Source organism: Acanthochromis polyacanthus, chromosome 17, assembly GCF_021347895.1.
Source record: "Acanthochromis polyacanthus isolate Apoly-LR-REF ecotype Palm Island chromosome 17, KAUST_Apoly_ChrSc, whole genome shotgun sequence".
NCBI classification, from domain to species: domain Eukaryota; kingdom Metazoa; phylum Chordata; class Actinopteri; family Pomacentridae; genus Acanthochromis; species Acanthochromis polyacanthus.
In genome coordinates, this window is record NC_067129.1 from 12,611,008 (window position 1) to 12,638,573 (window position 27,566).

Genomic DNA, 27,566 nt, shown 5'->3' on the forward strand with positions numbered 1-27,566 from the left:
CAACTCCCTCTGTCAAACATCACTATCCACTGGGAAATAAATATACAGCTTCTATAATATCCTCTCATTTTTATATTGCTCCCCAGTTTAAGAGTCAACATGGGAATTTCTGTCCATTGGAGTTGGCTTGCTGCGCTCTCTTGCCTCCTCTGTTTGGGTGAGCTACTTTACTTTTAGAGTTAAATCATCTTTATGTCATACAAGATTTTGAATTTTCAAATGTTTGTGTATTTTTCCAAGTATTTATGTCTCCTGAATAAGCTCATTTTCAGCATTCGTAGTATTAAAAAGGGCTGTTAGAAACATCTTTAAAATAATTTACAACAGCTTTTTTCACATTGTCTTGTCTACAGCTTAGAATGTGGCGTACCAACCTTGCATATGGAACTTAAAAACTTAAAAAATGTCATTGAAAACATCTGTTAATGTACATTTGCATAGGTGAAGGGTTTGGTTCAGGCAATTGGACTTATTCTTGTGATCTTGAAGACGTTTCGCCTCTCATCCGAGAGGCTTCTTCAGTTCTAAACCTAGTTTGGAGAGTTCCAGGTATTTAACCACTAGACCTGGAACTCTCTAAACCAGTTTCAGAACTGAAGAAGCCTCTTGGATGAGAGGCGAAACGTCTTCAAGATCACAAGAATAAGTCCAATTGCCTGAACCAAACCCTTCACCTTAAGATGACCTGGACGACTGAGAACCTTCACAGACTGCCAACTTTACCAGTATATTTTATGTTGACTAAAGCCCCAAAATTATTAAAAAAGAATATGTTTGATCAGAATTAAATATTTGATGACATTTTAATTTTTTCCACACTGCAGCAACATATTAAAGATGTTAGAGACCTGTGTATTAAAGAGGCACTCCTTGATTTTACACAAGTTTGCTCTTTTCTTTGGACATCTCAGCTTGTGTCTCTGAGGACAAAACTGAATTTTAACCTCTGTGCCACAACATGGGGAATTTCTTCCCAGCAGGTGAGGTTCAGTGTGACTGCACGGAGACGAACATGCAAATGGCGGGAGGTGATTACACACTGACCAATAAGCTGCAAAGAGGCAGCATGCTGGTGTACCGCTGCCATGATGAGGGCGACTATCCATATCCACATCTTGTCCGCGTGTGTCAGCCCAACGGCAGGTGGAACCCATCACCCAAAAGATTTTCACCTCAGAGATGCAAGCGTGAGTAATGTGACCATGATGTTTCTGACTTTGCCTCAGGCTGCCTGCTCTACACGATGACTCAGATCTTGTTGTGTTGTCTCTCAGGTGTTGAATGTCCGGACCCAAATGTGATGAAGAACGGAAACGTCATCCCTCCTCAGGAGAGGTACTTTGTGGGCAATGAGACCACGTATGAGTGTTACTCTGGATACACACTGAGGGGCTCATCCACACGTCAGTGTTTACCAAACGGGAAGTGGAGCGGGTCCACTCCAATCTGCAGCCGTGACTGTAAGTCCTCAACAGCAATGGAACATATTTTAAGTGCATCCATCCATTCATTCTCTATACACCACTTAATCCTCTTTCGGGTCGCGAGGGGGCTGGAGCCTATCTCAGCTGACTCGGGCGAAGGCAGGGGACACCCTGGACAGGTCGCCAGTCTGTCGCAGGGCTACATATACAGACAGACAATCACACTCACATTCACACCTACGGGCAATTTAGAGTAATTAATTAACCTCAGCATAGTTTTGGACTGTGGGAGGAAAGCAGACTACCCGGAGAAAACCCACACATGTACAGGGAGAACATGCTAACTCCATGTAAGCTCCACTGTGTAGCCCCATATTTTAAGTCATTTGACTTAATTTTAAGGTACTTTTCATTTCATGCAATTTCACACTTACAATTCACAAAATATTTTTAGATTTATTTGACAGCTGTTATTTATCTTTGTAGTCTAAAATGTTACACAAAACATCCAGTATGGTTAGTTTTTAAAACATGGGTGAGCTACTTTTATGATGGTGATGATGATTATTTTGAAATTGTATATGTAACTTTGAATATCCAAATGTTCACATTTTTTTTTACCAGTATTTATGTTTTTTGAATGAGTCAGAATTTTTCACAAAAATCTTCTGTGACTGTTCCCCTTCTTAAGATTTTAAGTGTCAATCTCGCATATGGAAACAAAAAACCTAAATTGTTGTTGAAAACAACTTTTAATAGACATGTTCATACTTAAAGCAAAATTCCTGTGGAAAAAAGTATACTCTCATGTCAATATATTTTCTTTCTCTTAATTTATAAAGGCTTTTACAAAGCTGCTTATTTTTCGGGTGTAAATTGATTTCATATTACTAATATGTGCTATTTCCAACTTTATACTTTGACTAAGCGACATATTGAAATTTTTGCATTTATTTGACAGCAGGTGTACTTTGACAAGTAATATTTCTACATAAACATGAAGTATTACATTTTTTCAAACCATAAAGTGTCATCAGTCATTGTCCCAGTGGTCCCCAGTGTTTTCTTTCTTTCTTTCTTTCTTTCTTTCTTTCTTTCTTTCTTTCTTTCTTTCTTTCTTTCTTTCTTTCTTTCCTTAAAATAGCTTCTTATGGACTTTTATTTAGGTAGGATTTATGTTCAGGCCTTCTATTTGAAAAGAATACTTTAATGTCATTGTGTTGCTAAGTTAAGGATTCGACCCTTTCTTCTTTTCTTTCAAATTTGGGATATACACTCAGCCAGTCTTCCTGACTTTTACATGACTTATCTCTGTGTTTCTTCATTTCTTACCACAGCTGGTGATACCTGTGCAGATCCTGGTGTCCCAGCCGGAGCCTCCAGAACAGGGAACATATTTGGAATTGATGACAAGGTGAAATACACCTGCAATGGCAACCTGATTTTGGTGGGCTCCAGTGAAAGAATGTGTCAGGAGAATGGCCAGTGGACTGGAAAAGAGCCAGCATGCTACTGTAAGACAGAAATCTACAGCACACACACACTGTTTGCATTTATTTGATCAAAGTTTTGCCATTAAGAGGTCTGCTGGGAGCCCGATGGAAGCTCATTATCATAAGGATTCTGCAGCATTTAGAGGCAATGACCGAAGTCAAGTTAATTTACTGAAGATTATGTTACCAGGGCTCTTGAACGCTCAAAAGTTTGAAAAGTTAGAACTTATGTGGATCAATTTTCTTTCCATTTACCAATTCTGCTATTTTTAGCTATATGAACAGTCAGGCTGTAAATATCAGTCAGTGGCAAACAGGTCAGATGAAGCAATTTGTCTGCTTACGGAAAGCTCGAAGTCAGTTTATCTCAGCCCCTTTGTCCAGTGTCTTTAATTTTGGTGATCTAAATGTTCAGGCCTAAACAATAATCCGAGCACACTAGATTTATTAGGTCTGTATATTTTATACATGCTTCCTTTTTTCTTTGTTTGTAAAGGCCTTTACACTTTCATGTACCTACTTTCACACCAATTATGTTTTCAGTCACTTTTCTTTTTAGCTGGAGGGACAAAGTTTCAATGGGAGGGCTCCATGTGAGTCTAAACCTTGACAGGTCGACATTTTGAGTTCACTTTGAGTCTTAGAAGCCATAGAGCTCAGCTTCAAATTTTACAAAACGAAAAAGACAGAAAGACTGAAGTCATTATCAATGTTGCAGTGCTCCAAAATAATACAAATACATTATGAACCACAAACAAACAAGCAATGGAAAACATTCTAACTTTGAACAACTCAACAGCAAGTTAGCTCTCCAGATAGACAGCAGTATCACTGTAATTAAGGTTCTAATTTACTCAACCCACATCAGAACTGCCTCTCAGAACTCTTCACCTGTGACACCCTTCTGAGATCACATAGCGGTGAGTCTAGAGTCTGACCAGTCCTCTAACTTTACAAAGTTTCACAACCTCTTTACACTGTAATTGATCGATTGTGCAGAGATGAGAGGAGTGTCAAGGTTTGAACTTGTTTCTGTATCTTTATATTTACTCTGTGCTACGCCATGAATCACCTCAAGGTGAGACTGTCTCAAAATGTTGCTGAAAAACCCACATTTACACCATGTTATCTCTTTACGTAGCTGTTCTGAATGATGACTGTACAAACCAATCAAACACAAACTGCCCATAAAAGAACTTACCAGTTGTGGGTTCATGTATTTTACCTCCCCTGGTTCTTTGCTGTAAATGTTGTCCTTTTAAAAATGCACACTGGTGGGAAGACAGAGTACACAAGTGTCCCCAAGGGTCTGATTGATGGAAATTTCATCATTTGCCCAAGTCTGTAAGAGTCCTTGTGGACCTTTTTGCTGACAAAATTTGGCATGTGCAGCCCAAATGTGTATCTGTGCAGACAACCTGCTGCCACTGCGATGCAGGAGCATTAGTATGCTTTTTAGGAAAAATGTACATCGTTGAAACACACAGACATCAAACTACTGCACACACCAAACTACCGCTTTCAGGCAGCTTGTACTGGCACCTGAAAGTCAGAAAAGCAAGTATTTTTGTTTGCCGTTATCTTTAGCATTGCTTTATATTGTCACGGTTATTGCAAGCCTGAGGTTTTGTTGCTTTTTCTTTTATGCAGACAAGCACACTTATGACACTTCACTGGAGGTTTCAGAGGCATTTGGCAGCGCGATCAAAGACAGCCTCACCACTTTAGAGTCAGCTGGTGAGTCCCTGGACCTAATCTGATTATTAGCATATTATATATTAGCAATTTTATATGATCATTTGTTCGATTGCAGCATATTGGTGTCATAAATAAACTAAATGAGTGGTAAATTAAGCATATAATTCATTTGCTCTGGATATATTAACCTAACAAGAAAGATGCCTGTCTTTTGTTATGCTTCTTTCTTCATGGGAAAGAATGTGAAGCCTCTGGCATGGTAACAGTATCTTTTGTTGTTCAGATGACACACAGGAAGGGAGAAAAATCAGGATTTCCAAAAATGGGACGCTTAACATCTATATTGCTGTGGATATATCTGCGAGCATTGACGAGAAGTTCTTCAATGATGCAAGAAATGCGGTTTTAAAACTCATCACAAAGGTGAGAAACTAACAGCTTTTCTCTTGATTTAAAAACAACATAGGAATGCAAGTTTTATTGAAAATGACAGAACAGCATATATTAGAGGTTTGCATTGTTTATTTAAATTGTAAAAAATAAGCTTTCTGCTGATAAATGAATCAGTTACTCAACAAAATAACAAGCAGAAGCAGATTGAAATGTAAGGAGGCACTGCGTTAACGAAATATTGCACGGCAGTTCCACAAGTTTACATGTGTTCACAGAAATGTGTCAAAAGTTCATACAAGATCAGTCATTATGTGCCTAACTGATTTGCTTTATGTATCCACAGATTTCATCCTTTAGCGTTACTCCCAACTATGAAATCGTCTTTTTCTCCTCTGCAGTATTTGAAGTTGTTAACATTCTCGACTTTTTGGATGGCAAAGCATCATTAATCTCCGTCATTGAAAGTTTGAAAAATTTTACAGTAGGTGGTAAGTGAAGCTCACAGAGATAAAGAGCTGTTTTCCACTGCAGGTGCTTTCGTTTTTGTGTATGTTTAGACTGCAAGAGCCACCCGTGTAGAACCTTGATTTCAGGGTCAGAAAAAAGTGCTTACGCCAATGTAAGTACTTCTGAGCAGCCCTGAAGTAACTGCTTTGTGGAACTTGAAGCTAATTGGTTAAACTCTGAGCAAACAATGCTAATCAATGAAATTTATCTTGTCTCTAAGATCGCCATCAACACCAAAACCTGTCATTTTTAAAAAACTAATATATACAATGTTATGAAGGAAGAACATTGCTTTTGCAACAGAACGTTGGTGCATATCAGACTAACAATGTTCAAATTTTTAGAACATTTTTGTTATTTTAGCTTGAAGAAGAACATTCTGGAAACTAAAAGAAAACTTCTGAAAAACATTTTTTAGAAACTGACCTATGTCCAGTCACCACTCAGCATTATTGTTGCAGTCAAAGTCATTGAATCCTAAACTATAATAAAAATGGCCGATTATAAGGTTGCTCCTGTAAGTGTTAGCGCCACCTATCACCCACCCTGAGTTCCTGCAGTGGAAAGCCGCCTGTACTTTTTGCATGGTTTTAATACTCAGCTTGATCCAAATGTTCAGTTTTACCATGTCTCTCTGCTTGTGTGACTTACAGAAAAAAACACTGGAACAGATCTGAACATCGTCTTCAAGACCTTCTTGGAGCGAATGGCTGTTATAAAGCGTCGAGCTGGCGATGAGGGTTTTAAAGAACATCGTCATGTCCTCATATTTTTTACTGATGGTAATATGAGGATGTTGTTGTATTTCAGCAATGGCAGGGCTGATTTGTTTTACTGTAGGAGATTCTGAATTTAAATAGTTTTACTTAAATTTGGGAAAATGGGTATTTGCTTTCCTGCTGCGAGTTAAAAGGGAAGATTGACACCACTTACACGTTGAAGAAGATAGCCAGTAGTTGATTAGCTTAGCCTAGGGTATACACTGTACTTGTACATAGACGATATATTAAAGATAGCCATGGCCGCTGTGATGCTACTCATTGGTTGTTGAGTATTTTGAAACTGAGAAGGATCTGACTGAGAACTCAAACACAAATGCACCTCTATACGGCAGTCATGCTCTAAAGCTGCTGCTTAATTATCTATTTTACTCTAAATGGTACGATAATTTATCTAATGAAAACCATGCTGTATTGAAAGAGACTTGAAACTAGTGATTGTGACTATAAACTTATTTGGGAAATGTTTACTGAAGTAGCGAATCATCTGAGAAGTAGCATCATTTTCTCCGAGAGTTCAATGCAACTGGTGTAACCAGAGAAGTCGCCTCCTGCTGGCTGTTGGAAAAAAAATGCAGGTTTCAGGCACTTTAGCATTGACTTTATGTTTCAAACCTGAAGACTTGTTTCTATGTACAAGTATCGTTAATACCCATAACATCATTGCCTTGTTTTCATGTAATACAAACTTCAAACCGTTAAAAATACAAGGTTTGAATATCAAAAGCTGAATAAAGTTTGTTGCTTTTGTTTCGTGATTTGTGTTCATATTTAACCGCAATGCTTTCTTTAACTGTAGGTGCTTATAACATGGGTGGTTCGCCTCTACCCACTGTGGAAAGAATAAAGAACATGGTGTACATGAACAATACCAGCGATCAGCAGAAGGAATCCAGAGAGGAATACCTTGGTGAGTTTAACATCTGATTTGTGCAGATTTCTGTTGAAATTAAATCATTCAGCCTGTGTGCACTCTTCCACACAGTCATGAAGCATTTTCTTACTTCACAATTTTGATTTGCTTGCAACTTTTGTGCAGAATTTGCTCTAACTTCATCATTCTGCTTCATTCTGTTGCAGACATTTATGTTTTTGCCATTGGAGCGGATATCTTTGATGATGACCTGCTTCCCCTGACAGTAGGGAAAGATGGGAGACATTACTTCAGAATGAAAGATATTTTCGATTTACAAGACACATTTGATGAGATAATTGGTAAGTCATCTCTCACCGTTTGTATCATATTTGATACATGACTTTCTAAGATCTCTATCTCATCAACATGATAAATAGCTTTACAGGGTTAAGAAGTCTGCATGAATCTTCTGTTTGTTGTTCAGCTTTGTGTGCATTTGTGTGTCAGTATTCACTGTAGCATTCATCACCCAGCAATAATTTGACACGAGGGAGATACATGATCTCAACAGCACGCCTGCATGGTTCTCTTGTTTCCTCAAGTACCTGATAACAGGCAGAACCATCACTCTTGATCCCAGCTGATACCACTGATATAGCAGGAATGGATAGATATGATAAAATATCCCACTGGATCAGTGTAATTTAATTTAATATAATGTAACGGGTTCAAGGCACTGAGCTCCCAAGTGAATGTAATGTTTAGTTTCAGCACTGAGCCGGAACTGTTTAGTGATCAGATGCATTTGTATTTGTGAACACGAGCAACATTGAATTTGCGCTTTTTGTTTGTTTGTTTGTTTTCCAGATGAAGAAGAAGTCGTGGGTCTATGTGGTCTTCACAAGGAGTACAATCCTGACAAACCCAACTTCAGAAAAATGTTTCCATGGGCAGCATTTGTTCTTGTCCAGGTGACGGTTTCAACTCATCAGTGAAATATGTTTGCAAGTCTGAATAAGTGATGTCATTTTTGTTTTGAAAATTTTGCCCAAAATCTATATACCTGTCTTTAAAATCGTAATTTTCTGAAGGGAAAAAATAATAATTGAGAAGTACTTTATTTATTAAATGACAACAAAACAGACTTCAGTCTTCATATGCAAAATTTAAAGAAAAATCTCAAAAAAAGGAGAACTAAACATTTTATATATTTATTATGTATTATTTATGCAACAGAAAAATAGATGCCTCGGCTCTCTGGTGACCCCGAGGTTCATCTTGACTGCTGCTCACTGCTTCAAATTTGGTGATACACCTGAAGATGTCATAGTTGAGCTTAATGATGGAGCTGGTCGAGGTAATTATAATTTGCTGAAATTATTTATTCATTAATGTCTCTTCTTTTATGTGAAAAACGGCAGTTTAGCACGTAACAGAAATTGTTTTTTTTTTACTTTGGGAATGGATATTGAAAATTATTCCCCAATCCTCTACTTTAGTCTATCTGATTGCTTCCTTTTTTGACACATTTTTATTTTCATTTTTAACAGTGAAAAGAGTCAAAACTTTCATGCTACACCCAAAGTACAATATTTCGGCTAAAGTGGACCAGGGCGTGAAGGAGTTCTATGACTATGACGTGGCTCTAATCCAACTTGAGGAAGACGTTAAGATCTCGGCTGAAGCCAGGTGAGAACTCGTGTCCTACAAACGCTGCTGCTTGTACTAAAGTTCAATGTTATATTCACGGTCCTGCATGCAGATTTATAGATGAAATCCTTCTCATAGTCCCGTTTGAGATGATGATATATTTATTTTTCATTTTTTTAGACCCATTTGCATACCTTGCACACAGGAGACCAGTAATGCTCTAAAACTGGTTGGTGATTCCACCTGCAAGCAACAGGGTAACTCCACAATACATTTTTGAAACAATGACTCTGCGTGGTTTGTCAAACGCTTCACTTCTTTTCTTATCAAAATTAATCAACTTTAATTTTCTTTTTTTGGATTACTAAAAAAATAGATTAATGCCTCTTAGTTTATTTTTATTGTCTGTATTTTGGTTACTGCTTCAGAATTTGAAACATTTTTGAACAAAATCTTTTAAAAGAAAAAAAAATGGAAATAAAAAATGCTGATTGCTGTTGTGTGTGGGCTGCACTTGTTTGGTAGACATTAACAAGCTGCTGCTTTGTGGTAAAAATAAGGGGACGAATTACTTCATGTTTTGTGTTTTCTGTTTGCAGAACAGCTTCTTTTAAAGGATCAAATTGAAAGACTCAATTTCCTGACCAGGAAACGAGACACTGTGGGTCTAAAAGATGTTCACGCCAAGCTGGGCGACAATGTGAGTTTTACATTACTGAGCTGTGTTGTATCTGTTGAATGTGTCTGTGTCTGCTTTCTATATTTTTCTAAATCTGAAAAGCCACACTGACCTTTAATTATTTCTGCCACTCTCCAATGCAGCGAGATGAATGCATCCAACATGCACTCACGGCAAAGGGCATAACGACGAAGAACGTACACGATGCTGTGACTGATAACTTCTTGTGCACTGGTGGCCTGAGTCCTCAGAGAGATCATATAGCATGCACAGGTTTGTTCCTGCTCTTTCATGGATATATGAAACACTAAAACATGAGCAACAGTAGAGGAGATCAGTAACTCAGGCCCAGGAATCTGCATTATCTATTTGTACAGGTGACTCTGGAGGTGCTGTGTTCAAGAACTACGAGCTTCGCACAATACAGGTACAGCAATAGATCACAAATGAGCGCTGAAATAAGCAAGCTTGTGTAATTTACGTACATTCTCGCTGACTGTGTAAAGTAACCAGCTACTTCCTGCACAGGTTGCCTTGGTCAGCTGGGGATCCAAGGAGATGTGCACGGGAGGTGGTGTCGTGGAGTCAGATCGATTCTCCAGAGATTTCCATATTAATCTTTTTAATGTAATCCCATTTCTCAAATCCATCCTCGGAAATGACCTGGATGAATATGCACCACTTACATTTTTGGAAAATTAGGAAAGTTGAGTATATTGACATATTGTTAAATGTTTTGACATTCCACCTATAAACTGCAAAACAGATGCTTTATCTCATGCAATTACTCATTTAATCGTCTTTTTCCAAGATTTTGAGTTCATAATAAAAACACTTTCACATTAAATTTTCTCACCCAAAGAGCAGGTGCATATTTTAACACACAGCATCAAAGTTAAAGAGCATTTTGGCACCACCCATTCTCAAAATGCGGTCAGTGGTGTCTGTGTCAGAGGTGTCGTACATTTGCATAAAATATATTTTGCATGTTATGTGGTCAACCAGTATGAAGAAGTTAATAAATCAGTTTTAACCTATGTTTTGATGTGTTTTTGAACAAATGGTTTGCATGCCCTGGACATGAGTAAGATTGTTAAAACTGGTGATAGGTGATGGTTCAGGTGGGTTGGTGTCGCCTTGGTGTGTTGGAACAGCTCTGGAGTCGAACTGCAGTTTGGATACTTTAATAATGAATGTTTGTGTGTGTGTGGGTTCTAAAAAAAAAGAAATCTATTAGCCTTCATCCATCACTACATAACCACGCTGTGATTAACAGGTAACACACTTATTAATTCACAGTACCATGCTGCTTCAAACACAAATTCAATAACGACCATTAAGCCGATGTAACGTAAATACACATTAATGGTGCATCTTAACGTCCGCCAAAATAAAGTTACATAGTACCCATACTAATGCTTAAGTCCAAAACTTAAATGATAATAATCAAACGCAAGAAATAACAACAAATGTAGCACAAATCTGGCATTAAAGCGACGTACAGGTCATCAATAATGCACACACACCACTTCAATGCACACCTGACTCCGCCACTACGTCTCCTCCGCTGTACAGTCCGTGCACCGCATACACTCAAGCGTGCCTTCCGCTGCTGTCCTTTCACCTGCGCACATGATGTGCACAGGATCCAGCCCATAACACGTGTGCATGGGGCAATGCGTGGTTCTTATTGGTCTTTCCAACATACCCGCCCCAACATTTGAGGTCAAATGTGATCCCTGGAAAGATCAATGGCTGGTCTACAGTCAAGGTGCACCAGTTTCATCATCAGGAATCTCAGGTAACCTGATGAGGCGAACAATGGGCCTAGTAAGTACTTTGTCCTTGATCTGGACCTCTGCTGACCTAACATGGCCATCAGGCCCTGGAAACACTTTCACTACCTTACCGATTGGCCAGAGGGGCCGGGGTAGTTGCGGCTGCACCATCATGACCACTAAACCCACTGTGATGTCAGGAGCAGGGGTGTTTCACTTTCCTCTTATTTGCACACCAGGTAAGTAATTTTTTACAAAGGCAGTCAAAAACCTGTTTGTGAGCGCTTGAGAATGTCTCCATCTACAGCGTCCAAGGAGCTCTGACTGTGGGTAAACTACCTGAGGTAATGAGCTGCCAGGCCGCCCCATCAACAGGGAATTCAGGGTGACTGGATCACAATCGGCTACATTAGCTGAAACATAGCCCAAGGGTTTGGAGTTGAGTATGGGTGAGTACAGTCCTGAGCACCTCTTCACTCACTGTCTGTGAGTCAATAGTTGTGTACAGGGCAGCTTTCACTGAGCGAATTTCTTGTTCCTACACACCACCAAAGTGTGGCACTGCAGGTGGATTAAAGTGCAACGAGATCTGCTGGGTAGCAAGCTGTTGCTGGACTTGAGGGCTAAGGTTTGAAAAGGCTTCCTTTAACTCTTTGTCGCCCCCTCGGAAGTTGGTTCCTTGATCTGAGTACAACTCAGCCAGTTTGCCAAGCCGAGCAATAAACCTGCGGAGTGCCATCAGTAAGGCGTCAAGGTCAAGTGAAGATAACACTTTTAAGTGGACAGCTCTTGTTGTTAAACACTTGAAGAGAAGGCCCCACCCGTTCTCTGTCCTATCTTCACTATCTTCACCAGGAGTGGTCAGAAGCAGTCCATTCCACAAGAGTAGAATGCTGGTTTAAACAGTCTAAGTTGAAGTGGCGGCAAATCAGCCATCCTTTGGACAGCAAGTTTTAATCTAAATCGACAACACTCGATGCATTGATGCCAGTGGCACTTCACTGCCTCGCGACCTCTGAGGATCCACACTTGGTGCCTCAGTTCAGCGAATACCCACTCAGGTCCTGGGTGGCAACCCAGATAGCAAACTATGGGTGAATCAATGTTGAATCTATGTTGAGACCTAATGTCGAAATTATACAGAAAGTGCAAGGTTGATAAAATGTTGAGTCAACATTTGCTTACATAGATTACATGTTTGTAAACATAGATTTAACATTAATTAAACATTGACCTGTCAAACATTTTAATGAAACCAAAATACAATGTAGATTCAATGGCATCTTTTAAACACAAACTTCAATGTTTACAAAATGTTGTTGAATCAACGTTGATCCAACCATCAATCTTCAACCGTAACCAAAATTCAACCTTCTTAACCCTAATTCAACATTGATTTAACATCTTTTGCTATCTGGGTAAAGTGTAATTTATGGTTGAAAAGCAAACGTTGTCTCAACATTTTATCAACCTTGCGCTTTCTGTATAATTTCGACGTTAGGTCTCAACATAGATTCAACATTGATTCATCCATAGTTTGCTATCTGGGAAAGCTTAGCGTCATACTCCTGAATGGGTAACTTTGTGAAGATGTAAGTTGGATCAAGTACGATGGAATGTACTGTTTCTGAGTCAAGGCCCTCCACTCTACGAAGCCGTCCTCCCACTCTGATGACTTGATGAATGGCGTCAAACTCAGGTGAAAGACAAAGACGACGACTCCGAGAAGCCACTGGTTTACCTGCCTGAAGGAGTTTATAGTCTTATGTGAAACTCTCCTGCTGAAGCTTTCTGAATGCAAGCATCTCAGCACCCTGATAGGTGCTTGCAGGAGGATATGTACTAGACTGACTAGCTGCCCTGTGAAGCTCCTGAGTTAGAGATTCCAGCTCTTGAAAGTTCTTGAAAGTTGGCCCATCTGTTCCCTGTGAAATGGAGGATGTATTCAGTCCACAGAAGTAGAACGCTTGAACTCAGTGGTATCCTCTGATTCAGTGAAGACATGGTAAGGAAGATTTCTTAAGAGTACATTGTGCTGCCTGATGTGTCCTCCCACATCGCCAGCAGCGCCGGTTGGTTTTCATCCACTGCATGATTTGGTCCTTACTGAAAGATGTCGTATTGGCTGAGAAAGTGCTCATCACTTTCACAGTATGAGCAGTAAGCCTGATGTGTTTTCTTGTTGCCTGGGTCGTCAGATTTCGTGAGGGCTGACTCAGTTGTATGCTTGTCTGGGTTATCCTCCGTGCCATGAAGTACTGTTGCAGGCCGAAAAGATTTGGTTTCATGCTTCTGCTCCCATCTCCGCTTACTGTCTGGCTTGGGCTCTCTGAGACTAGCTTGACTTCTGCTGTCCTGGCACCACGCTTCATAGTGCAGCCATTCTGAGAAGTCTGTCAGGTTATAACCCATGCCAGGTTGCTGACACATACATCTGCGGAACTCAGATCTTAGGTCAGAGGGAAGTTTGCTTGAGAGTCGATCGACATGTAATCCACATTGAAGCTCCACTGCACCTTCATGCCCAAGGGTCTGGAGCATCCCCACTAGAGCACGCACTTGCAAGGCAAACTTCTGAAAGGCTTGAGAGTCTCCGTGACGGATGTCTGAGGCATTCAGTACAGCGGCTATTTCTTCAGGGCTAACTTTGACATTAAACAGGGCTGACTAAACTTATCATTCAACGCAGCCATCGTGTCTGAAAAGGGTGTAGGTAAGTTCAGATAGGCATCGGCCACAAGACGAGCCTCCTTTAACTTGAGATGGTTCAACAGAACCTGATAGCGGAATAGCTCTGTAGCATCATAGGGTAGTAGGTTACCCAAGGCAATCTTGAGGCATGTGAATTAACTAGGATCTCTTCTGCAGAAGTCTGGAATAGTTGGAATGGGACCTCTGTATGTTCTCTCTCTGAGAAATGCTAGTGTCTGGAAGTGGCTGGACGTCCAATGTGTACAGGGTGAAGAGAAAGGGGGAGAGCACTGTCCCCTGTGGGGCCCCAATGCTGCTGACTACCACATCAAAACACACAGTCCTGAAGTCTCACGTACTGTGGTCTGTTGGTGAGGTAGTCAATGGTCCAAGCAGCCAGGTGACAGTCTGCTCCCGTTTCTTCAAGGTTTGCCCTGAGCAGAGATGATTGGATTGTGTTGAAAGCACTGGAGAAGTCAAAGAACATGACCTTCCCAGTGCTGCTGGTGTTCTCCAGATGAGAAGATCCCTGGTTCACATCCCGGCTATCCTGGGATCTTTCTGCATGGAGTTTGCATGTTCTCCCTGTGCATGCGTGGGCTTTCTCCAGCTTCCTCCCACAGTTCAAAAATATGGTGAGGTTACATGCAAATGGGAAAGAATGCAAAGTAGGCAATGATGTCATTTAGTGACTTCGAGTAACTTTCAGGACAGCCAATAGCTGCTTTCCTTACTGAGGAGTTAGCAACACTGGCGCAGCGGGACTTCCTCGTCAGACATGATGATTTTTCTTCCTCAAACATTACTTTCTTTAGCTCTCAAGTGGAGATAGGCGACCGAAACACAGTTTCTAAACTCACTGAAGCGACCAAAAGAAAAATAATGCGGGTAGTTATGGCGAGCTAACTCACTTTACTGAAGGATAATCTAGCGGCTAGCATGGCTAACGTTAGCTTCTGGCGTCAGAGACTTACAAAGTTAAGCAGAATCCCGCTTGGTGATCTTTCACAGCAGAAACATAGCACCGCTACCACCAGCGTAAGCGTCAGGTGTTTGGGGTGCATCAAAGAATCACTCTGGACACATTCTGGATCCTTTCATAACTTTTACTGAGCTCTGAACACATGTACCAGTCTGCTCTTGCCATCCAGCTCCTGCTCTCTCCCCTCTCTTCTTCTCTCCTCTCCTCACCAACAATCTCCTATCTCCACAGCGCCCCCTAGCCATTCCTACACTATGCACAACAGTGCCTCGAGGTTTTGGGAAATGATGAAGCAAATTTGTGTACTTTCTGTTGTTTCAGATAAGTGTGTTTTTTTGGCAACATGAGACGGTGTGTGTGTGTACACATGGCGGGAAATCCTGGATTAAAAGCTGTGGTTAAGGTCAGGATGCAAAACAGAAAGCAACAATTAGATCTCAGCAGTTACAATGAACAGGTAACCTGAGCAGATCTGAATTCATTCATGTGTTCCAAAAATTTCCTTTGGACGTTTCTTTTTTTTTTTAAATATATAATATTTTTTAAATACAGTAGATGTGTAGTACAATGTCGAATATGGTAAATAATCACTATAGATAGACTATAATTACTCAGTTCATCATCAATCAACTGGACTGAAACTGAGTCACTTAAACCTCACTGGTGTTGAGGTTTTGAGGGATTTTTTTTGCAACACACATACATATTGATCTCCTTTCATTGGTCACAAAGTTAATAATTACCAGAATGGTCTTTGTCAACTCCCTCTGTCAAACATCACTATCCACTGGGAAATGTATATACAGCTTCAGCAGTATCCTCTCATTTTTATATTGCTCCCCAGTTTAAGAGTCAACATGGGAATTTCTGTCCATTGGAGTTGGCTTGCTGCGCTCTCTTGCCTCCTCTGTCTGGGTGAGCTACTTTAATTTTAGAGTTAAATCATCTTTATGTCATACAAGATTTTGAATTTCCAAATGTTTGTGTATTTTTCCAAGTATTTATGTCTCCTGAATAAGCTCATTGTCAGGATTCGTAGTATTAAAAAGGTCTGCTAGAAACATCTTTAAAATAATTTACAACAGCTTTTTTTTACATTGTCTTGTCTACAGCTTAAAATTTGGCGTACCAACCTTGCATATGGAACTTAAAAACTTATGTCATTGAAAACATCTGTTAATGTACATTTGTATACTTAAAGGAAAATTCCTATGGAAAAATAGAATCTGATATCATGTCTTATGTCAGGATGTTTTCTCTCTGTTTTTAAAGTCCATTATAAAGTCTTTATTTTTCTGAATGCAAGATGTCATGATCCTAAAATGTGCTACTGACACTGCCAACTTTACCAGTATATTTTATGTTGACTAAAGCCCCAAAATTATTTAAAAAGAATATGTTTGATCAGAATTAAATATTTGATGACATTTTAATTTTTTCCACACTGCAGCAACATATTAAAGATGTTAGAGACCTGTGTATTAAAGAGGCACTCCTTGATTTTAAACAAATTTGCTCTTTTCTTTGGGCATCTCAACTTGTGTCTCTGAGGACAAAACTGAATTTTAACCTCTGTGCCACAACATGGGGAATTTCTTCCCAGCAGGTGAGGTTCAGTGTGACTGCACGGAGACGAACATGCAAATGGCGGGAGGTGATTACACACTGACCAATAAGCTGCAAAGAGGCAGCATGCTGGTGTACCACTGCCATGATGAGGGCGACTATCCATATCCACATCTTGTCCGCGTGTGTCAGCCCAACGGCAGGTGGAACCCATCACCCAAAAGATTTTCACCTCAGAGATGCAAGCGTGAGTAATGTGACCATGATGTTTCTGACTTTGCCTCAGGCTGCCTGCTCTACACGATGACTCAGATCTTGTTGTGTTGTCTCTCAGGTGTTGAATGTCCGGACCCAAATGTGATGGAGTATGGAAACGTCATCCCTTCTCAGGAGAGGTACTTTGTGGGCAATGAGACCACGTATGAGTGTTACTCTGGATACACACTGAGGGGCTCATCCACACGTCAGTGTTTACCAAACGGGAAGTGGAGCGGCTCCACTCCAATCTGCAGCCGTGACTGTAAGTCCTCAACAGCAATGGAACAAGTCCATGACTTGATTTTAAGATACTAGTATCTTCATCTAATGCAATTTCATTCTTTCACTCCACAAATAGTTTTTTAAAAATATATTTGACAGCTGTTATTTATCTTTGCATTCTAAAATGTTACACAAAACACGGGCAAGCTACTTTTATAATAATAATAGTAATAATAATAATAATAATTAGTAGTAGTAGTAGTATTTTGACATTGTATATGTAATTTGGAATTTCCAAATGTCCACGTATGTTTTTTTTTTACCGATATTTATGCTTCCTCAGTAAGTCAAAATTTTCACAAAAATCCTCTGTGACTGTTCCCCTTCTTTAAAAGTGTCAACCTTGCATATGGAAATTAAAAAACAAAATTGTTGTTGAAAACAACTTTTAATAGACATGTTCATACTTAAAGCAAAATTCCTGAGGAAAAAAAACAAGTTATACTCTCATGTCAATATATTTTCTTACTCTAAAATTAATTTATATAGGCTATTACGAAGCTGCTTATTTTTCTGGATGTAAGTTGATTACATATTACCAATATGTGCTATTTACATTCCCAACTTTACCAACTTTATCCTTTGACTAAGCGACATATTGCAATTTTTGCATTTATTTGACAGCAGATGTACTTTGAAAACTAAGATTTTTACATGAACATAAAGTATGAAAAGTTTTTAAACTATAAAGTATTGTCAAATATTGTCCCAGTGGTCCCCAGTGTTTCATTTAGTTTTTTTTTCTTTCTTAATAATAGCTTCCTCTGGACTTTTATTTAGGTAGGATTTATGTTCAGGCCTTCTATTTGAAAAGAATATTTTATTGCCATTGTGTTGCTAAGTTAAGGATTCGACCCTTTCTTCTCTTCTTTCAAATTTGGGATATACACTCAGCCAGTCTTTCTGACTTTTACATGACTTATCTCTGTGTTTCTTCATTTCTTACCACAGCTGGTGATACCTGTGCAGATCCTGGTATCCCAGCCGGAGCCTCCAGAACAGGGAACATATTTGGAATTGATGACAAGGTGAAATACACCTGCAATGACAACCTGATTTTGGTGGGCTCCAGTGAAAGAATGTGTCAGGAGAATGGCCAGTGGACTGGAAAAGAACCAGCATGCTACTGTAAGACAGAAATCTACAGCACAGACACACTGTTTGCATTTATTTGATCAAAGTTTTGCCATTAAGAGGTCTGCTGGGAGCCTGATGGAAGCTCATTATCATAAGGATTCTGCAGCATTTAGAGGCAATGACCGAAGTCAAGTTAATTTACTGAAGATTATGTTACCAGGGCTCTTGAACGCTCAAAAGTTTGAAAAGTTAGAACTTATGTGGATCAATTTTCTTTCCATTTACCAATTCTGCTAGTTTTAGCTATATGAACAGTCAGGCTGTAAATATCAGTCAGTGGCAAACAGGTCAGATGAAGCAATTTGTCTGCTTACGGAAAGCTCGAAGTCAGTTTATGTCAGTCCCTTTGTCCAGTGTCTTTAATTTTGGTGATCTAAATGTTCAGGCTTAAATAATAACCCAAGCACACGAGATTTAGTAGGTCTGTATATTTTATACATGCTTCCTTTTTTCTTTGTTTGTAAAGGCCTTTACACTTTCATGTACCTACTTTCACACCAATTATGTTTTCAGTCACTTTTCTTTTTAGCTGGAGGGACAAAGTTTCAATGGGAGGGCTCCATGTGAGTCTAAACCTTGACAGGTCGACATTTTGAGTTCACTTTGAGTCTTAGAAGCCATAGAGCTCAGCTTCAAATTTTACAAAACGAAAAAGACAGAAGGACTTATCATAAAGTCATTATCATCCATTAAATTCTCTATACACCGCTTTATCCTCACTAGGGTCGTGGGGGAGCTGGAGCCTATCCCAGCTGACTCAGGTGAAGGCAGGGGACACCCTGGACAGGTCGCCAGTCTGTTGAAGGGCTACACATACAGGCACACAATCACACACACATTCATACCTACGGGCAATTTAGAGTAACCAATTATCTCAGCATATTTTTCGACTGTGGGAGGAAGCCAGAGTACCTGGAGAAAACCAACACATGCACAGGGAGAACATGCAAACTCCATGCAGAAAGATCCCAGGCCCAGGCCAGGATTTTAACCAGGGATCTTCTTGCTGCAAGGCGAAAGTGCTAACGACAACGCTACTGTGTAGCCCACATATATGTGTGTATATATCTATATCTATCTATATATCTATATCTATCTATCTATCTATCTCTCTCTCTCTCTCTCTCTCTCTCTCTCTCTCTATATATATATATATATATATATATATATGTATACATATATATATATATATATGTATATATATGTGTGTGTGTGTGTGTGCCCATGTTTTTGCTATATTGTGGGGACCAAATGTCCCCACAACTGTTGGAAAACCGAAAACTATGTCACTTGTGGGGACCTCATTTTGGTCCCCACAAGTTTAAATAGTGTTTTCTTGGCCATGTTGTTGTTACTGAAAACAGTAAAAGTGCAAAAACGTTTCTTTAGGGTTAGCCATTGTTTTGGTTAGGGTTAGGGTAAGGGTAAGGGGTTAGATATGAATGGGAGTCAATGGTATGTCCCCACATATAAACCCACATTTACACCATGTTATCTCTTTACGTAGCTGTTCTGAATGATGACTGTACAAACCAATCAAACACAAACTGCCCATAAAAGAACTTACCAGTTGTGGGTTCATGTATTTTACCTCCCCTGGTTCTTTGCTGTCAATGTTGTCCTTTTAAAAATGCACACTGGTGGGAAGACAGAGTACACAAGTGTCTCCAAGGGTCTGGGTTATGGAAATTTCATCATTTGCCCAAGTCTGTAAGAGTCCTTGTGGACCTTTTTGCTGACAAAATTTGGCATGTGCAGCCCAAATGTGTATCTGTGCAGACAACCTGCTGCCACTGCGATGCAGGAGTATTAGTATGCTTTTTTGGAAAAATGTACATCATTGAAACACACAGACCTCAAACTACTGCACACACCAAACTACCACTTTCAGGCAGCTTGTACTGGCACCTGAAAGGCAGAAAAGCAAGTATTTTTGTTTGCCGTTATCTTTAGCATTGCTTTATATTGTCACAGTTATTGCAAGCCTGAGGTTTTGTTGCTTTTTCTTTTATGCAGACAAGCACACTTATGACACTTCACTGGAGGTTTCAGAGGCATTTGGCAGCGCAATCAAAGACAGCCTCACCACTTTAGAGTCAGCTGGTGAGTCCCTGGACCTAATCTGATTATTAGCATATTATATATTAGCAATTTTATATGATCATTTGTTCAATTACAGCATATTGGTGTCATAAATAAACTAAATTAGTGGTAAATTAATCATATAATTCATTTGCTCTGAATATATTTACCTAACAGGAAGATGCCTGTCTTTTGTTATGCTTCTTTCTTCATGGGAAAGAATGTGAAGCCTCTGGCATGGTAACAGTATCTTTTGTTGTTCAGATGACACACAGGAGGGGAGAAAAATCAGGATTTCCAAAAATGGGACGCTTAACATCTATATTGCTGTGGATATATCTGCGAGCATTGACGAGAAGTTCTTCAATGATGCAAGAAATGCAGTTTTAAAACTCATCACAAAGGTGAGAAACTAACAGCTTTTCTCTTGATTTAAAACACCACAGGAATGCAAGTTTTATTGAAAATGATATAACAGCATTAGAGGTTTTCATTGTTTAACTTCAAGTCCTACAATCCCAGAACTCTCTGTCTTACAATATGCTGAATTTGCAAGCAGTCAGCAACTCTGTACTTGGACTAGACTTATATTAGGATTGCTTTGCTGATTGTGGACTCGGTTTAGGGGTCTGAGGATGCACTTGGGGTGAAACTGCAGACTGCTGCTGACGGATGCTGGCAATAAATTTGCTGAGTTGTTAAATCATCTTCGAAATATAGCAGTTAGTGTGACATTTAATCAATCACTGGATAGTTTAAGCAATAAAATCGCATGCTAGAAATGTCACATAGATATTGAAAAACTAATTTAGAAGTGCTTTTTTCCCCACAAATATTCTGCATGTAGACCTACTGGTGTGGTGGCCAAAGGACCTGAATTATGCATGAGGCTTTCTGTAGTGTCTGACACACTTTTAGAGGCACATTTGGCTCACTGTACACATCATATGTACACACTTAATTTCATCCAGTTTGGCTGCTGCCACAACAGCCCATTAGAAGTAAATTTAATTATGAATTACAAATCATAATTGTGACTGATGTTTCTTGGCACCAGTCCCTTGGCATGCTGTCAATGCACACTATGGGGTACGCTTTCTGCTGATAAATGAATCAGTTACTCAACAAAATAACAAGCAGAAGCAGATTGAAATGTAAGGAGGCATTGCGTTAACGAAATATTGCACAGCAGTTCCACAAGTTTACATGTGTTCACAGAGATGTGTCAAAAGTTCATACAAGATCAGCCATTATGTGCCTAACGGATTTGCTTTATGTATCCACAGATTTCATCCTTTAGCGTTACTCCCAACTATGAAATCGTCTTTTTCTCCTCCGAGGTATATGAAGTTGTTAACATTCTCGACTTCTTGGATGGCAAAGCATCATTAATCTCCGTCATTGAAAGTTTGAAAAATTTTACAGTAGGTGGTAAGTGAAGCTCACAGAGATAAAGAGCTGTTTTCCACTGCAGGTGCTTTCGTTTTTGTGTATGTTTAGACTGCAAGAGCCACCCGTGTAGAACCTTGATTTCAGGGCCAGAAAAAAGTGCTTACGCCAATGTAGGTACTTCTGAGCAGCCCTGAAGTAACTGCTTTGTGGAACTTGAAGCTGATTGGTTATCTTTATGTCTCTAAGATTGCCATCAACACCAAAAACATACAGGCAAATGTAAAAACTCAGCTAGCCAGGAACATTCCCACAGCATTGATCAACATTACCTACAAGTTCTAAAAAAACTTTTTTTTAAAAGGTTTTACTCAAATGTTTAAAGAACACATTTAGAATATTTTTAGTTCCATTGTGTTCCTATGAATGTAATATAATAGTGTAATGTGAAAGGATGTTTTCAGGAACACAGATAATGTTCTATGATGACATTTACAAACCAACAATCAAAAAATGTTTCCAGATGTGATCAAGGCTTTAGTTGATTTTTTTTAAAAATGAAATGTTGCTGTAATGTGATATTTTAGCCACAGTGGAATCTTTTCCCGACAATGCTCTCAGGATGTTTTGCGGATGCTGTTAAGGGAACGCATTATTGAAAGTTCTTCAGTATAACATTTCCCCAGTGATAAAAAAGTAAGGACCTGGAAAACCTTAAGACGTTTTCAAGATGTTAGATGAAAGAATGTTCTTTATTAGAAAATCTTTTAACGTGATATTTTGACAAAGGTGGAACACTCCGCCTGCTATTTTCTAAGGACATTTTTTGAATGTTATTGATGGAATTACATGGATAATATATACAACGTTCCCACAATATTTTATGATTATGAAGGAAGAACATTGCTTTTGCAACAAGAACGTTGAGGCATATCAGACTAACAATGTCAATATTTTAAGAACATTTTTGTTATTTTAGCTTTAAGAAGAACATTCTGGAAACTAAAAGAAAACCTCTGAAAAATATTAGTAGAACTTTGAAGATTTTTTAGAAACTGACCTATGTCCAGTCACCACTCAGCATTGATGTTGCAGTCAAAGTTATTGAATCCTAAACTATAATAAAAATGGCCGATTATAAGGTTGCTCCTGTAAGTGTTAGCGCCACCTATCACCCACCCTGAGTTCCTGCAGTGGAAAGCCGCCTGTTCTTTTTGCATAGTTTAATACTCAGCTTGATCCAAATGTTCAGTTTTACCATGTCTCTCTGCTTGTGTGACTTACAGAAAAAAACACCGGAACAGATCTGAACATCGTCTTCAAGACCTTCTTGGAGCGAATGGCTGTTATAAAGCGTCGAGCTGGCGATGAGGGTTTTAAAGAACATCGTCATGTCCTCATCTTTTTTACTGATGGTAACGTCAGCATGTTGTCTTTCAGCAATGACAGGGCTGATTTGTTTTACTGTAGGAAAATTCTGAATTTAAAGAAAGCGTTTCACTTATCCACGCCCTAAAGCTGCTGCTTAATTATCTATTTTACTCTAAATGGTACAATAATTTATCTTATGAAACTGTGCTGTACTGAAAGAGACTTGAAACTAGTGATTGTGACTATAAACTTAGTAGGGATATGTTTACTGAAGTAGCGAATCATCTCGATGCAACTGGTGTAACCAGAGAAGTCGCCTCCTGCTGGCTGTTGGAAAAAATGCAGGTTTCAGGCACTTTAGCATTGACTTTATGTTTCAAACCTGAAGACTTGTTTCTATGTACAAGTATCGTTAATACCCATAACATCATTGCCTTGTTTTCATGTAATACAAACTTCAAATAGTTAAAAATACAAGGTTTGAATATCAAAAGCTGAATAAAGTTTGTTGCTTTTGTTTCGTGATTTGTGTTCATATTTAACCGCAATGCTTTCTTTAACTGTAGGTGCTTATAACATGGGTGGTTCGCCTCTACCCACTGTGGAAAGAATAAAGAACATGGTGTACATGAACAATACCAGCGATCAGCAGAAGCAATCCAGAGAGGAATACCTTGGTGAGTTTAACATCTGATTTGTGCAGATTTCTGTTGAAATTAAATCATTCAGCCTGTGTGCACTCTTCCACACAGTCATGAAGCATTTTCTTACTTCACAATTTTGATTTGCTTGCAACTTTTGTGCAGAATTTGCTCTAACTTCATCATTCTGCTTCATTCTGTTGCAGACATTTATGTTTTTGCCATTGGAGCGGATATCTTTGATGAAATCCTGCTTCCCCTGGCAGTAGGGAAGACAGGGAGACATTACTTCAGAATGAAAGATATTTTCGATTTACAAGACACATTTGATGAGATAATTGGTAAGTCATCTCTCACCGTTTGTATCATATTTGATACATGACTTTCTAAGATCTCTATCTCATCAACATGATAAATAGCTTTACAGGGTTAAGAAGTCTGCATGAATCTTCTGTTTGTTGTTCAGCTTTGTGTGCATTTGTGTGTCAGTATTCACTGTAGCATTCATCACCCAGCAATAATTCGACACGAGGGAGATACATGATCTCAACAGCACGCCTGCATGGTTCTCTTGTTTCCTCAAGTAGCTGATAACAGGCAGAACCATCACTCTTGATCCCGGCTGATACCACTGATATAGCAGGAATGGATAGATATGATAAAATATCCCACTAGATCAGTGTAATTTAATTTAATTTAATGTAACGGGTTCAAGGCACTGAGCTCCCAAGTGAATGTAATGTTTAGTTTCAGCACTGAGCCGGAACTGTTTAGTGATCAGATGCATTTGTATTTGTGAACACGAGCAACATTGAATTTGCGCTTTTTGTTTGTTTGTTTGTTTGTTTCTTTTCCAGATGAAGAAGAAGTCGTGGGTCTATGTGGTCTTCACAAGGAGTACAATCCTGACAAACCCAACTTCAGGAAAATGTTTCCATGGGCAGCATTTGTTCTTGTCCAGGTGACGGTTTCAACTCATCAGTAAAATATGTTTGCAAGTCTGAATATGTGTCAGTTTTTTGAATAATTTTGCCCAAAATCTACATACCTGTCTTTAAAATCGTAATTTTCTGAAGGGAAAAAATAACTGAGAAGTACTTTATTCAGTGACAGCACAGCAGCAGACTCCAATCTTCATGTGCAGAATTTCATGAAATGAGCCCTGAAAGAAAAGCAAAAGAATACAACTAAACATTTATGTCTTTATCTTATATTATTTATATAACAGAATCATAAATGCCTCGGCTCTCTGGTGACCCCGAGGTTCATCTTGACTGCTGCTCACTGCTTCAAATTTGGTGATACACCTGAACACGTCATAGTTGAGCTTAATGATGGAGCTGGTCGAGGTAATTATAATTTGCTGAAATTATTTATTCATTAATGTCTCTTCTTTTATGTGAACACCAGCAGTTTCGCACATAACAGAAATTGTTGTTTGTTGGCTTTGGGAATGGATATTGAAAATTTTGTCCCCTATCCTCTACTTTAGTCTATCTTATTGCTTCTTTTTCTGATACATTTTTTTTATTTTTTACAGAGAAAAAAGTAAAAACTTTCACATTACACCCAAAGTACAATATTTCGGCTAAAGTGGACCAGGGCGTGAAGGAGTTCTATGACAATGACGTGGCTCTAATCCAGCTTGAGGAAGACGTTAAGATCTCGACTGAAGTCAGGTGAGAACTCGTGTCCTACAAACGCTGCTGCTTCTATTAAAGTTTATTGTTACATTCATGGTCCTGCATGCAGATTTATAGATCAAACCCTTCGTATAGTCCCGTTTGAGATGATGCTATGTTTACTTTTGTTTTCTTTAGACCCATTTGCATACCTTGCACCCAGGAGACCAGTAATGCTCTAAAACTGGTTGGTGATTCCACCTGCAAGCAACAGGGTAACTCCACAAAACATTTTTGAAACAATGATTTATCAGTGTCAGATAAAGGCAGACAAAAGCAGCCTCTTGATTTCTAGATTGATTTTAATGTTTGAAATTATAACTGAGATTGCAGATTTTATCAGCTGGAGCTAAGCAGCTAAGTAAGCTTTCATGTGACAATTCAATGTTTCTGAATGACTTAACAATAAAATCTATAAAAGGGGGTTTTAAATACACACTTGATAGCTGTGTGCGTGGTTTGTCGAACACTTCACGTCTTTTCTCATCAATATTAATCAACTTTAATTTTCTATTTTTTGGATTACTTAAAAAATAGATTAATGCCTCTTAGTTTATTTTTATTGTTTGTATTTTGGTTACTGCTTCAGAATTTGAAACAATTTTGAACAAAAAGGAATAAAAGAAAAAGAAATAAAAAATTCTGATTGCTGTTGTGTGTGGGCTGCACTTGTTTGGTAGACATTAACAAGCAGCTGCTTTGTGGTAAAAATAAGGGGACGAATTACTTCATGTTTTGTGTTTTCTGTCTGCAGAACAGCTTCTTTTAAAGGATCAAATTGAAAGACTCAATTTCCTGACCAGGAAACGAGACACTGTGGGTCTAAAAGATGTTCACGCCAAGCTGGGCGACAATGTGAGTTTTACATTACTGAGCTGTGTTGTATCTGTTGAATGTGTCAGTGTCTGCTTTCTTTATTTTTCTAAATCTAAAAGGCAAATTGAGCTATCATTATTTCTGCCACTCTCCAATGCAGCGAGATGAATGCATCAAACATGCACTCACGGCAAAGGGCATAACGACGAAGAACGTACACGATGCTGTGACTGATAACTTCTTGTGCACTGGTGGCCTGAGTCCTCGGACAGATCATATAGCATGCACAGGTTTGTTCCTGCTCTTTCATGGATATATGAAACACTAAAACATGAGCAACAGTAGAGGAGATCAGTAACTCAGGCCCAGGAATCTGCATGAAATCCTGTGTTGTTTATCTATTTGTACAGGTGACTCTGGAGGTGCTGTGTTCAAGAACTACGAGCTTCGCACAATACAGGTACAGCAATAGATCACAAATGAGCGCTGAAATAAGCACGCTTGTGTAATTTACGTACATTCTCGCAGACTGTGTAAAGTAACCAGCTACTTCCTGCACAGGTTGCCTTGGTCAGCTGGGGATCCAAGGAGATGTGCACGGGAGGTGGTGTCGTCAACTCAGATCAATTCTCCAGAGATTTCCACATTAATCTTTTTAAAGTAATCCCATTTCTCAAATCCATCCTCGGAAATGACCTGGATGAATATGCACCACTTACATTTTTGAAAAATTAGGAAAGTTGAATGTATTGACATATTGTTAAATGTTTTGACATTCCACTTATACTTAAACAGCAAAACAGATGCTTTATCTCATGCAATTACTCATTTAATCGTCTTTTTTCCAGACCAGTTCATAATAAAAACACTTTCATATTAAATTTTCTCACCCAAAGAGCAGGTGCATATTTTAACACACAGTATCAAAGTTAAAGAGCATTTTTGCACCACCCATTCTCAAAATAAAGTCAGTGGTGCAAACAGTGTCTGTTTTGCACTTTATCCTGCCTGTACGTACATTTACATAAAATATATTTTACATGTTATGTGGTCAACCAGCATGAAGACGTTAATAAATCGGTTTTAACCTGTTTTGATGTGTTTTTGAACAAATGGTTTGCATGCCCTGGACATGAGTAAGACATTGGCCTGTACTGTAAGGCAACAGACATTCACCAGCTGTTATATTATTTTCACATAATGCTTTCCTGGCTGTTTGGCCATTTAAGCCAATGTCGCAAATCATTTGCCAGAACCACTACTGCTTTATGGAAATATCAAGTATTCATGTGACTTCTTTTTTAGTTTTTATTTATTTTTGCATTAAATAACTAGAATACAACAAACATTCCTGTTCATTTGACCCATAATAATCGGTATATTGACAGTGAAATCTCCCATACTGTGATATT

At 38.9% G+C, this 27,566-nt stretch overlaps 1 protein-coding gene and 1 long non-coding RNA gene across 11 annotated transcripts; one reads left to right on the forward strand and one right to left on the reverse strand.

Moving 5' to 3' along the window:
• On the forward strand, positions 1–27,246 carry LOC110966866 (complement factor B-like). Of its 10 annotated transcripts, none has more exons than XM_051937193.1 (18): positions 1–157; positions 978–1,187; positions 1,275–1,460; positions 2,762–2,938; positions 4,568–4,654; positions 4,899–5,038; positions 5,352–5,496; positions 6,169–6,297; positions 7,094–7,204; positions 7,375–7,509; positions 24,514–24,617; positions 24,885–25,005; positions 25,197–25,335; positions 25,477–25,553; positions 26,093–26,193; positions 26,315–26,444; positions 26,565–26,614; positions 26,716–27,246. In XM_051937193.1, the coding sequence occupies exons 1-18, from the start codon at positions 100–102 to the stop codon at positions 26,887–26,889; spliced, it is 2,274 nt and encodes a 757-aa protein (XP_051793153.1). In that variant the 5' UTR covers positions 1–99; the 3' UTR covers positions 26,890–27,246. The 10 variants fall into 10 exon arrangements, with proteins under 10 accessions (XP_051793153.1, XP_051793152.1, XP_051793151.1 ...); XM_051937192.1 differs by lacking the exons at positions 4,899–5,038; positions 5,352–5,496; positions 6,169–6,297; positions 7,094–7,204; positions 7,375–7,509 and adding exons at positions 20,520–20,659; positions 21,542–21,686; positions 22,931–23,059; positions 23,582–23,692; positions 23,863–23,997; XM_051937191.1 differs by lacking the exons at positions 4,568–4,654; positions 4,899–5,038; positions 5,352–5,496; ... (1 more) ...; positions 7,094–7,204; positions 7,375–7,509 and adding exons at positions 20,190–20,276; positions 20,520–20,659; positions 21,542–21,686; ... (1 more) ...; positions 23,582–23,692; positions 23,863–23,997.
• On the reverse strand, positions 10,114–27,041 carry LOC127530474 (uncharacterized). Its single transcript, XR_007937048.1, has 2 exons — positions 26,936–27,041; positions 10,114–10,227 (listed from the first exon to the last, which is right to left on the reverse strand). It is a non-coding gene; the product is annotated as an uncharacterized LOC127530474 (long non-coding RNA).
• Positions 27,247–27,566: the final 320 nt, after the last annotated feature.